General features: G+C 50.3%; 1 protein-coding gene across 1 annotated transcript in view; it reads left to right on the plus strand.

The window, feature by feature from the left end:
• The window catches only part of EDC4 (enhancer of mRNA decapping 4), a 34,962-nt gene extending 22,506 nt beyond the window's left edge, over positions 1–12,456 (plus strand). The window contains exons 19-29 of the mRNA XM_026034364.1: positions 1,081–1,182; positions 2,544–2,696; positions 4,023–4,059; positions 5,071–5,251; positions 6,004–6,159; positions 7,025–7,140; positions 7,901–8,066; positions 8,995–9,181; positions 10,165–10,384; positions 10,704–10,867; positions 11,564–12,456. Of these exons, the coding sequence (XP_025890149.1) occupies positions 1,081–1,182; positions 2,544–2,696; positions 4,023–4,059; positions 5,071–5,251; positions 6,004–6,159; positions 7,025–7,140; positions 7,901–8,066; positions 8,995–9,181; positions 10,165–10,384; positions 10,704–10,867; positions 11,564–11,756 (1,675 nt within the window). The 3' untranslated portion in view covers positions 11,757–12,456. The remainder of the gene's footprint in view (positions 1–1,080; positions 1,183–2,543; positions 2,697–4,022; positions 4,060–5,070; positions 5,252–6,003; positions 6,160–7,024; positions 7,141–7,900; positions 8,067–8,994; positions 9,182–10,164; positions 10,385–10,703; positions 10,868–11,563) is intronic.
• Positions 12,457–12,522: the final 66 nt, after the last annotated feature.

The raw sequence follows: 12,522 nt of genomic DNA on the forward strand, positions 1-12,522 counted from the left end.
GCTGGGGAATCCAGCCCAGTTCCTAGCAGGAACTGCGAGGTGCCAGGGCTACGTGGTCCGTGGCAGTCAGAGAACACCTTGGTTTGCATGGGGGCAGCAAGCTGGGAGTGGCCGTGGTGGCCTTCGGAAAGGCTGGAGCTACGAGGGAAGGCCCTGCTGCCCTTCTGCCTCTCCTGCTGAGGATCCTGCTTCTGAAATGGTCTTGGGTCGGATGACTCAGTGGGGAGCACTGAGACAAGTGTTCACGCTCTATTTTTTTGTCTTTTGCCCATGAGTCAAAGTCCAAAAAATATTATATGTATATAGACATATAGATATATAGATATAGTTGTATCTTTTTTTTTTCAGTTTCAACTCCCCTCAGTCCCAGTTCCTGAATTCTTTAGGACTTCTCAAAACAAAATATCATATTAGATACTTCTGCATCTGACATTTCACTTGCTCATCGCTATTAAAACAAAAAGAAATCAAATAACTGGACATGTTTGAGTCCAGTCAAGCCATCAGCCTACCTGAAAGTCACAAGTCCGTCCTCTTTTTTAATGATCTTTGCGTATGTTGAATTTAAGTGGGTCTTCTCCTTAGAATCATGCTCAGTTTGCTCTGAAGACCTTTACAAAGCTCTGATTGGATTCACTGCTGCCGTCCCGTCCTGTTTGGAGCTAGGCTGTCAATTTGTCACGCCTCCCTCTGTACTTTCAAAAGCTTGGGAGAACTGAGAGGCGCTGATTTTTGTCCCCGTGATCAGTCCTGCTTAAGGCAAAACAGACCCGAGAGGAGGATGCTCCCTGCCATGCACTCTCCAGCCTCTCCTGAGCAATGGATTGCTTCTGCGTTAGGGGTTGTTGGGAGATGATCCTTGGTTTCTGCCTGAAGCAGAGCTGAGGACACTTACCCCTTCCAAAGACAAGCGTGTGGTGGTTTGTGTTGGTATTTATGAACGCTGGTTGCTCTCTAGATCTCTGCAAGGAGATGTTTAGACCTTGAAACGGTAAGTCCCGTGAGGAGTGAGCAAACACCCAGCTGAAGGAGACTTTCCTGATGTTATTTTCACTATTTTTTTCTCTCTCCCTCCGCTAGCCCAAGGGATGAGGTAGAAGAAAAGCATAAGAGCTCTTCCTACCACCGCCACAGCTACCACCTGCTGCAGCACGACAGCCAGGACGCCAGCGCCGAGCAGAGGTACCGGAGCCTTGGGTGTCCCCCCGTCACGTCCGTTGGGGCTGTGGTTGTGCCTCTGGCCCCAGCAAGCCTTCCCGTGCGGAGCGACTACCTCGGCTTTGTCTCCTCCCTTATGTGTGTATGCAGTCAAACTACTGGTGTCCTGGGGCTTCGGGTGACTGTGAGATGAACCTTGGGGAACTGTCCAGTTTGTCCCCTGAAGGGAAATGTTTGGCTGTCCTGATTGTAGAGCATGAAGCGAGTTTGGCTCCCAGGTTAGACCTATTAAGAGACCAATAGCAAAATACTGTGTTTAAGCTAAGGCAACGGGGTTACCTCAGGAGTCACAGCTTTCTGTTTTTGGTATCTTCAGCACAAACTGCCCTTAAGCCCTGTGGCCACACCGCGTGCGTGGCAAACTAGCCCTGCTTGGCCGCTGAGGGCTTTTTTGTAAATCCAGACTGCAGTTTGGACCACAGCCCACCAATTGACCACTGGTGGGAAGGCTCTAAGGTACCAAGTGCTGCACGAGATTCCTGGGCTCCCCCCGATCCTCATTTCTCCCTGCAATTCTTGCTGCATTAGGGGTTTGCTGTCTGTAAAGCTATTGGGATGCGCTGCGCTTGGGGTCCCCACTGGGTCAGCAGTTACAGAGCTGCTTGGCTAGTGTGTGTCCACAGCAAGAACAGTTCTGCTCTGTTCTGCTGCCTGACCCACAGTCCCCTGTAATGCAGGGCCCTTCAGATGGTGTCAGGCAGCGCCAAAGCCCTTTGGAGAAAGGCTGAGGGAGGTGGGCCTGTTCAGCCTGGAGAAGAGAAGGCTGAGCGGGGACCTGATCAGTGTGTGTAAATACCTCAAGGGAGGCAGTGAGGAGGATGGGCTGACCTCTTTTCAGTGGTGGACAGCGATAGGACTAGAGGAAACGGCCGCAAACTGAAGCACCAAAAGTTCCACAGGAACTTAAGGAAACACTTCTTGTCAGTGAGGGTGCCAGAGCCCTGGCACAGGCTGCCCAGGGAGGCTGTGGAGTCTCCTTCTCTGGAGATCTCCCAAACCCGCTTGGACGCAGCCTGTGCCACGTGCTCTGGGTGACCCTGTGTGTGCAGGGGGGTTGGACTAGGTGACCTCTGGAGGTCCCTTCCAACCTTAACCATTCTGTGATTCTATGAAGCTTGGTCTGAGCAGTCCTGGGCGAGAGTGGAGCAGCTTGTGCTGAGCTCTGTAGAGATGTCAGCAGTAAAGATCCAAGTGGCAGGAATCGTGAGCCGAGTGACTCTGAACACGTGTGGATGCAGAGCAGAGCATGACCCCTTCCCCTTGAGCGAAGGCTGACACTGTCCGGTATTGCAAGTGATGTCTTCTCACCTCCTGTTCCTTCACAGTGACCACGATGATGAAGTTGCAAGTTTGGCTTCTACGTCGGGTGGATTTGGTGCCAAAGCGTCTACGCAGCGGCTGCCTGTGAAGGACTGGAAAGCCAAGGCATCCCCTCGGGCTTCCCCAAAGCTCAAACGGAAGGGCAAGAAAGATGACGGGTACGCTGGCCATGCTGGGCTTCAGGTGGCTCTGTAGAGCCACAACCTGAGACTAGGTTCAGTCTCCACAACAAGGCTAGGGTCGAAGGCTTTGCTGTGGCCAAGTGTTCCCAGTCTTGTCCCATCTGCAAGTGACAGTAACCCCACAGAAAGCCTTGCTGACTACTCAGGCACTGGCTGTTACTTAAGGGGTATAGGAGTAGGATCTCTCCTACCTTTCCCGCTAAGACTTGGTCCAAAATGTAGACAAATCTGTGGAAGGTAAATGAATGTTGCCTTGAATGAATTGCTGGGGGACACTGGATCCATTTACCTGTTGGTGTGAAGACTCCATTGAAACTAAACACCCTGTGCATGCAGCTAGATATGGCCTTGACTTCTGGTTGGCTTCTGCTGGCACCCAGCTGCAAACACCTTGTGATTGAAACCTGGTGACTGGAAAGATCTGCCCATGGCCCATTTGATCAACCTGTCTGCATTAACTGGCGAGAAGCAGCACAGCTGCTGCAGATCCCTCTCTGTGGGGTGGGTTTTTTGTGTCTTTTTTATGGGGGAGGGGGTTCTTTTCCCCCTCAAGGAAGATGGAATATTAAGTTTCTGTTGTGGCTTTTCTATAACACCAAGAAGTTCTCAGCCTCAGTAATGACCTTTTTTTTTTTCCCCTACCTCGGTCCTTTCTAAGCAGCTGAATAGTTGCAGTCTGTGACCTATACATGTGCACTTCTGATAGTGCTTTATTGTTCATAGGTTGTTCACAGGTGGCTGATGGATCCACGTAGCGCTCGTGTTGCACGTAGCAACATGGGATGTTGTTGGATCATCGGTTTTCTTTATTCTGTTTATGCTGGAAGGATCACTGGTTTCTTCACCTTGAGAGTTGGAGTCACTCTGAATGATTTAAAGTTCGTGAACTCGGTATTAAACAAATGAGTGCTGGGTTTTTCTTTGTAAAATATCAGGAAAGCTTCCAAAGTCCGAATGTATTTCCTGGGTTTGAATTTGAACAAGTCTGAAAAATCAGTGTGCGTTTTTCTGTGTAGCAGTCCTCATTCAGTCTTGGCACAAATCCTCAGTTTGCAAGTGGCCTTGTGAAGGGATGAGTCTGTGAAGCCTGTGAATAGTGGAAGTGATGGAGTCAGTACGGTAGCGACTGGACCTCCTCTTGCTTTCCTGTTACACTAGGCAAAACAGATGCATGAGCTGAAGTATGTAATTTAAAACGTGTGTAGTGTGTGTGGTCTGTTTTGGCAGAGAACTTGGATAGTCAGAGCAAGTAATTGGTGTGATTACATTACTGCTTTTTCTTTTCGTTGTCTTTACCTCTAGGGAGGTGAACCAGTCACCCAGATCATCTAACAACCAGGTGAGTCACAGAACTAATGTGAGGCCTTTCCCAAGGGCCTGATGCTCCAGCTCTGTTTCCTGGCTCGCTAAAGACCTGAAGGAAAGACTGGCCTGGCTTCTTCAGCTACCGAGGGTGCCCAGTGTGCCTGGGCAGGCTACAGTGGACCTGTGCTTGGGCACTTGCACCTAACTTGAAGAGTTCCTTGGCATTGCTTAGTTCTGTGATTCGTGCAGTGTCATCCAGAACGTCTTCCTTTGTACCTTCACGTGCAGATTTGCATTTCCGTGTCCGTATGAGCTCTAGCTCGTCAGAAACTCCACCACTCAGTTTTTTTTTTTTCTTCCCTGCTGAGATGACCTGTATGCAGCAGGACAAGCTGTTCCCAACACAGAAAGGATCAAATGGAATCAGCCTCCCGGAATTTCTTATCCTTATTGATAGCACCTTCTTGGGCAGAAAATGCCCAAGAAAATGCAAAAGAAAAGCTGTGTTACATCCACCCTTTGAGCTGCCCTTGGATACTTATGCCACCTTTAAATTTTTGAGCAGATGAACGTACCCTGTGAACTACCGCAGTTGTCTGGTTGTTCAGAAGCATGCAAGAGAACCGAGAAAGTGCTCTAGGGAAGCTCCTTCTTACCCTACTATTTGCACAGCTGTTTGGAACTGCTTGAGGCACCCATTTAGGACATCAGAGTCCTAAGTTCTTTCCCAGTATATGGCTGAAATAGAAAAGGATCTGGTTTGTCCTATGCCCATTCAGATACCAGAGCTTTGAAGGGAGTCCTGAGTCTGAATAGTTTAAGATGTTCTGAGTAGTCTTTTGTGAACAGCATGTGGGAATTTCATGTACACTGCATTATTAGTTTGCTTCCTGGGACAAAGACTTAGAAACAGGCATTGAATTAACCTCATTTTCTCCTTTGTTTGTGCTGGGGACACTTGCAGTAATTCACTGCCTAGCAGAAATCTTGACTTCCTTGACCTCTGGTCTTTTTACAGTTGAGTACCTGTGTCCTCTACCCTCAGGTGACACCCGAGTTCCAGGATGAGCTGATGTGTATCCTGAGGAACCAGCAGCGGGAACTCTGTGAGCTGCGTCAGAACCAGATGGAGCTGCTGCAGAGACTCACAGATCACCTGGATGCCATCCAGAGCTCCCTCATGGGCCACGTGGAGAGGGTGATCGACTCCCAGCAGGAACAGGAGCGTATCCTTTCTAGTAAATTTGCTGTGGGGGTGCAAAGCCAGGTGATTTGTACTTGCTGTTCAGAGCCATTGCTCTCTTTCCTGATACGTTTCCTATCTTTAACCTGATATGTTAGTATCACTTGTGCATTTGCAAATGTTATCTAAGAATTAAGCTGCAAGATGAATGAGATATGAGAAACACTAGAAATCTTTGAATTTTAGCAGTGTGAGACACAAGCATATTACAAGAAACCCTGGCTGCAGTGCAGCTAATTCAGTTGCTGACTGATCTCTGTGTCTTTTCAAAGGTGAGAGAGTCAGAAATAAGACTTAGAAGAACTGCTCCTTTGTGAGGCTAAAACCCTCCAGTTTCCCATTAAAACCTCTAGTGCTAAAGCAGACTGAAGATGCATCTAGTCCATTGCTCTATTTTAGGCATTGGCTGGTTGCAGAAGGGTGTTTGAGTGATCCTCTTCTCCTTTCCTTTGCAATAGAAATTGTACCTTACCACCATACTTCATATGTATTTCTAGTGGATTTGAGGTTCACAGGTCCCTTATGTGTTCTCCAAAAAGTGCTTTCTTTTGATTTTTTTTTTTTAAACCCCTGCTATCTGATCATCTTCTCATTCCTGGTTATTCTGCCACAGTGCTGCACAGTATCGTCATTGAGCCTCTGGAGGTGAGGCTAGCGTCCGATTTTATAGGATGGGAGTGTGGCTGGCAGGGAGGAATTGAGTTGTTTGTGCTCCTTAATGTGTGTGCTGACTAGAGAGGAGACTAGACAGAGCGCTAACAGAAGGGCAGCAGCGCAACGGGCAACTCCAGGAGCATCTTTCTCAGCAGCTCTCCCAGTCGCTCTCCACTGCCGTGTGTAATCGTCTGGAGAGGACCGTTCGTGAAGAGATGAAGAAGACTGTACCCCAGTGTAAGTGCTCTGGGTTTTGAAGGTGCATCTCCACATGTAGCCTGGTAGAGATGGAAAACATGCTGTAAGAAATGCTGGCACTCTATGGAATAAGAGTTAAGTTACAGGAAGACTAGTTTGTGTCCCATGAGTTGTTGTGGGCCCCCAGTGGAGTCTGAGAAGAGTGTGAGAATGGAAGGAATAGGAAGCTCCTAGAGGTGTAACTCCAAGAAGCACATTTCTAGAAAGTGTGGCATGACCTTTTGTTATAAAGCACAAAGGTCTTGATCGGTGCATCCTTTCCGTGACTGAAGGTAGAAGGAGGCCAATGAGTTAGGAAGTGATGAGACTTGACTGCATCAAGCCTAAGCTTGTGTTTGCCCTTCCTTGATGTACAGGCTCCTACTATGTAAGGAAGGGTTTCTAGAAATACTGCTGGGAAAGGCCTCTGGAGTCTTTAGAGTCCACCCTTCTGCTTGAAGTAGGTCTCCCCACAATCTTAGATAGGACAGCTGCAACTTTGGACAAGTCTTGAAAAGCTTCAAGGATGGACATTCTCTAGCCTCTCTAGGGAGACTTCTGGGGCTGCACCACCTTCTTGGCAAAAACATTTCTTCTCATGAGCTAGCGCCCCTTGAGCAGGCGGGTCGGACTGGAGGATCTCCAGAGGTCCTTTCCAACTCCCAATGTTCTGTGATTCTGTAATGTCCAGCCTTAGCCTCCCAAACCAGAGCGTGTGACCATTTCTCTTTGCAATATCATCTGTTGTCCTCAGGAAGAGTTTGACTCTGTCGTCCTTTATGATGACAGTTTTGAAGTTTTATGGTTTGGGATGGGAAGTTTGCCTCTGGGCTTCAAACTTCAACTTTGACCTCTTCGTGCCTAGGCATCTCCAAGAGCATGGAACCCATTGCTGGCCAGATAAGTAACACTATTGCCACCAAGCTCACTGCCGTTGAGGGCTCGCTGAAAGAGAACATCACCAAGCTGGTGAAATCAAAGGTAAGGAGAACTGCACTGACCGGCTCTGCGGGCACTGAGCTGTCTGTGGCTAGTGATGACTCCTCATACCTCTTCTCACCTGTCTCTCCAGGTGGGTCTGGTGTCTTTTCAGCTGTTAGTGATCAAGCAAGCTCTTTTCTGGCCTTCTGAGGAGAATAGGAGAGCTGTGTACTCTCCTATCTCTTTTTGCCTAATTAGCCCTTTCTTTATCTTACTTATTGGTTCATTTTGTACTGACTCGTTCATTTTCTACTGGAGTAGAGGTTCTCACTGCTATTACTACTGGTAGTACTGGAGTGGTACTCCATTAGTTGTGCTGGAGTACAGTGCTACTAGCAGTACTGGAGCAGAGTTCTTTCATCGCTGATTTTTAAGCTTCAGTCACGCAGGTGGTGAAAGTTTGACTTGCTCTCCAGCTCTTTCCTGTGTTCTCCATTTCTCCCCCACTTAGGAAAGCAGAAGCTTACTTACCTTGGCAAAGGGAATAGTGGTTTGTTGGTGGGAAGCTGGGGAGGAGGGAAGGAGCCTAGCCTGGCTGTGCTGCCTTCCTGGAGCTGCAGGGAAACCATGATGCTCTTGGACATCTGCTGTGGTGCTCTTGTCACGTTGTCTGCCTGCCATGCTTGCGGTACAGCCTGGTCAGTGGAGAGAGTTCAGCAGCTTAGGAACACACGTGCCTGCCCGTACAATGTTCCTTCACATTTGTCCTGCAGCAGAATGCTGTTAATTTTCTGGACCGTCTTCTGTGTGTGCTTGTAAGAACCTTACAGATACCATCGTGAGGGCAACGGCTGATACCCTGCAAGGACCCATCCAGTCGGCGTACAGGGAAGCGTTCCAGAGTGTCGTGTTGCCAGCCTTTGAGAAGAGCTGCCAGTCTATGTTCCAGCAAATCAATGAAACCTTCAAGCAGGGCACGCAGGAGTGTGAGTAGTTTTCCTTTCTGCGTTTTCTCTCCACAGTTTGTGTTACCAGCTGATAGGGTCGCCTTTGATGCCTTGGCCTTGCAGTTTCATTAGCAGCTGTTTAAACTTTCAGCACTTCTGCTGCATGGTCTGAAAACATACTACTTTTCAGGTTTCAGAAATAAAAGAAGAGGGGAGAACTTTGCAGGAGCTGATATAAGAACAGGAATGTACGTTTGCTCCTTAACCTATACAGCAAAACTCTTTTCTGGCTTCTGTGAATCTGTGTGTTTGAGTATTAAAGCGCAGTTGTAGATCTGTCCCATCCTGACTTCAAGAGGATAAAGCGTAGGGAGGGCAGCACTCCTGCAGATGATCCATCCTCTCAGAGACAAAAGAGATCTGGAGAAGGTTTCTTGCTGGCACAGGCACTTTTGTCCCTAGATCTGCAGAGTGTGTCTAGCCACTGTTTTGTAGCCCCCATCCTTACAGGTCTCCCACAGCTGCTACGAGTACCTAGAGCTTTATTTTCTTCAGCCTTTTGATCAGGCGAGTTCATAAAATATTTTAAGGTACAACTTTTTGGTCTCTGCAGACACAGCACTTCTTGTGAGCAATGAACCTCTTCTTCGTAGCGCTTTATTGAATTGGCGTTCAACCCATCCTTAATGCAAATCATAACACACAGTAGGCATGAAATGCTCTCACCCCCCATCTTAATCTTGCCCTGAACAAGCAGACATTAAATGCTCTGTCACAAAAGAACCCTTGGCCTTTCTCCCGTGCCACGTAAGGCTTGTGCCTTCTGCTCCCTCTCTCCTTCACCCCTTGCCGTGTCATTGATGCTGCTGGGAAACATGCAGAGCCTGGCGGCTGGATCCGTGCCCTGATCGGCTCCCCACCACCAAGGGCATGGACCTCTTCCTGGGAAGCTCTTTGCTTGTTGCAGATATCCAGCAGCTTGAGACTCACATGAAGAACAAGAAAGCGCGGGAACAGGAAGGCCGGGAGCCGCTGCTGAACCAGCTTCGCCAGCTCATCAGCACCTTCCAGAGCTCCGCGGAGCAGCTGCCCTCCACCATTGCAGCCAGCGTCCACGCTGAGGTGCAGCATCAGCTGCACGTCATTGTGGGCAAGTAAGTTGGCAACGGGGCTTGTTGGAAGAGATGTCGGAGCGAGCTGCACGTGCCCGACAGAGCCTCTCCTCGCTGGCCTGTGGCAGCCAGCCCTTTAGCACGCTTGTTACAGGGCTGCCTGCTAGCCTTGTTAGCACGGGATGGCAAAAAAGGAAAAAGAAGGGGGGCTGGTGTCCTATGAGGTACAAAACAAAGGTTAGAAAATACTTCTTGTGACCAGCTGAATCCCTGCTGCGCGTGGGAGCTTTGGCCCTGCTTTCTCCCTGATGGTGCCATGTGCGTTTTGGGAGGATGAGGGGACTTAGTGCAGACCTAAAGTACACTCGAGTCTGACCTCCCTATTCCAAAACGATCCACACTTTACTGTGTGTCCTTGTGCACACCATTTCTGCAGGCTACTCTGCCCCTTTGCCTGTTCTGCAGTCATTTATGCTTGGCGCTCTTGGCTTGGGGACAGAATTCCAGCCATACCTTCGGCACATTGATGCCGGGAAGCGGGTGGCTGCCTGCAGCAGGGTCTGACTGCAAAGACTTGATCCTTGGTGAGAGGGGAGGGTCCTGTCCTGGGGCAGCCGGCAGCGACGGAGCCTATGCTCGAGTCAGCCGTCTATGGAGGGGTTGCAGGCTCGGGGAGGGAGGTTGTTCTTGCTTCCAAGGTGTCATATGCAGCCTGGGAAGCTGATGCAGTTGAGAAATTGGTGTCCGTTGAGAGCTGAATGGAGAGCCTTGTGACATTTCCCTGAATCCGGCTTCCAAGCAGATTTAGGAACAGCTCCATGCAGCACTCTCTTCTCACAGAGAATCGCAGCACCGTCAGCGTGTTCCCTTGGGGCTGTTGGCCACAGAGCTTTTCTGTGCAGTAATTTGTATGAATCCTTGGAAGCCCCCACTAAAATAAGCAAGGCTTCCTCACTGATGAAAGCTTGGAGCTCTGCAGTCCCTTCATTTTCAAAGCTGTTTTGGGTTGTTGTGTGTGTTTTTAGCATGCAGGAGTCTATTTTGGCCCAGGTGCAGAGGGTCATTAAAGGAGAGGTGAGCCTGGCTATGAAGGAGCAGCAGGCGGCCGTCACCTCCAGCATTGTCCAGGCCATGCGCTCGGCGGCAGGGACTCCCATCCCCTCTGCTCATCTGGACTTCCAGGCTCAGCAAACCCACATCCTCCAGCTGCTGCAGCAGGGCCACCTCAACCAAGCCTTCCAGCAGGTACAAGGCCTCCTTGCAAGGACCCTCGCTGCTTCGCTGGGTGACGCACTGGGGCAGAGGGCTTCCTGAGGAGCGGGCCCTGTGCATCCTCGCTGCGTCCTGCTCCCATGTCTGGTTGTGATCTTTTGCCACCCTTCAGTTTGGAGGGGTGTTGGACTGACAGCCTGAACACTGTCCTGCTCTTATGTACAGCATGAGCTGCTCCCAGGGTGGTCACCCCCTGAGCTGTCCCCATGCAGACAGCTGTCTTGTGCCCCGTCCTCTGTCCCTCACCTCTCCATTGCTTTCCGCTGCGTTTCTAGTTGTATCTTCCTTGCAGGCCCTAACAGCAGCTGATCTGAACCTGGTCCTGTACGTCTGTGAGACTGTGGATCCTCAGCAAGTATTTGGCCAGCAACCGTGCCCGCTGTCGCAGCCTGTGCTCCTGTCTCTCATCCAGCAGCTCTCCTCAGACCTGGGTACTCGTACAGAACTGAAACTGAAGTGAGTATGAGCACAGAGCCAGACGGGAACCAGGGCACATTCCTGGCTCTGGCTTTTTATTAACTGCATGTAAGTGGGAGGTGGTGCTTCAGCAAAGGTTGGAACTTGTTTGGCATGGCACTGGTGTCTGAACGGGCTGTTAAGACTTGGAAGGTGACCCAGGCATTACCACAGAGAACTTGGGTTCCTAGCTGTAGATGCTCCTGCCTCCTGGTCTTGTAGTTTCCAAGTGTTGTTTGCAGTCCGTGCAGCCTTACCAGGTGACCAAGGAGCAGTGCCCATGGGGCAGTGCAAGGAGAGCAGTGCCAGGGCTCCCTGGACAGCACACTGTGCAGAGCAGCTTCACTCTGCCATTGATTCTTAACCTTCTCGTCACACCAAGGAGGGTCAGTGTGAGGTGCAACAGGAGCTGCTAGAAGGGTCTGTCACATGCTCCGCATAAAGCTCGTGTGACAAAATAGTGGCCATGCTGGTGCTGCTGTGGACGTCTGCAGCTTGGAAACAAGAGCTGTGCCCTGCGTGCTGAAGCTCTAGATGGGCTCTGCTTGAGGTCAATAATTTATTTGTTAGTAGCTGAACTTTTGTGCATGGCAGCTGGTTACGTGGAGGACAGTTTTGTCATTAGCAGCCCCGATGAATGGAATAGGAGCGGGATCGGCATCGAGTTTGGCTCTAAACCTCGTCTCTCTCCCACAGTTACCTTGAGGAAGCAGTGATGCACCTGGACCAAAGCGACCCCATAACCCGAGACCACATGGGGTCTGTCATGAACCAGGTGCGGCAGAAGCTCTTCCAGTTCCTGCAGGTGGAACCCCACAACACGCTGAGCAAACCCGCCCGTCGCCTCATGATCATGCTGCAGGGCCTGGTCACCCCTGGCATGACCTAGGAGAACCTCGCTGCCTCGCGGGCTGCTCTGTGGAAGCCTTCTCAGCAGCTCCACTAGTAACTAACCACATACGGCTTGTGTTAAGAGCTCTTGCCAGGCAACCTATCAACATGCGTGTGATGTCTCTAAGGCAAATGCCACCTGTGTATAGTCCCAAGTAATCACTGAGCACTCACTTGGCTTATTTTCCTGAACAGCCTTGTTTTGAAAGTTGTCTCCTCCTCACCTGCCCATCTGTACCTGAGGCCGAGCTGGGAGCCCGTGTTGCTTTAGGCAGAAACCGGGGGCTTCCTTACCCCTTTAGTTGGAGTCTGTGGCTGGGAGCAGAGAAGGAATGTGAGGCCTTGAGCCTGAGCAGGAGGGCTGCAGCTTCCTTCTTGGGGTGGAGCTCATTCCCTAGATGAGGATTTGCAAGCCCTCCTCGCTGCCTCGTGGGATGGGTGGGTAGCGGCCCTCGGCTAGGAGTGGAGCTTTGCCTGAGGCTGCCCCAGCCGCTCTGCTCCGGGCTGGGCAGGGGGCTGGGCAGCCGGGTCCTGGTTCAGGAGCGAGCCCCGGAGGGGCTCGGGGAGCAGCGCGCTCCAGGAGCCCCCCCGCGGCTCTTGGTTCTGTTCGTATTGGAGCACGGCCGTGGATCTGATGTTCCCTTTAGTTTGGATTTTACACCAGGGTTTTTCTTCTTAACCTAAAATTTGATTTTTTTTTTTTTTTTTTTGGAAATGACATTAACAAGAGTTCAATAAACAACAGACAACTTTTTTTGAGAAAA

The sequence above is a fragment of the Nothoprocta perdicaria genome, unplaced genomic scaffold (assembly GCF_003342845.1).
Source record: "Nothoprocta perdicaria isolate Ctin4 unplaced genomic scaffold, notPer1 scaffold_143, whole genome shotgun sequence".
NCBI classification, from domain to species: Eukaryota; Metazoa; Chordata; class Aves; order Tinamiformes; family Tinamidae; genus Nothoprocta; species Nothoprocta perdicaria.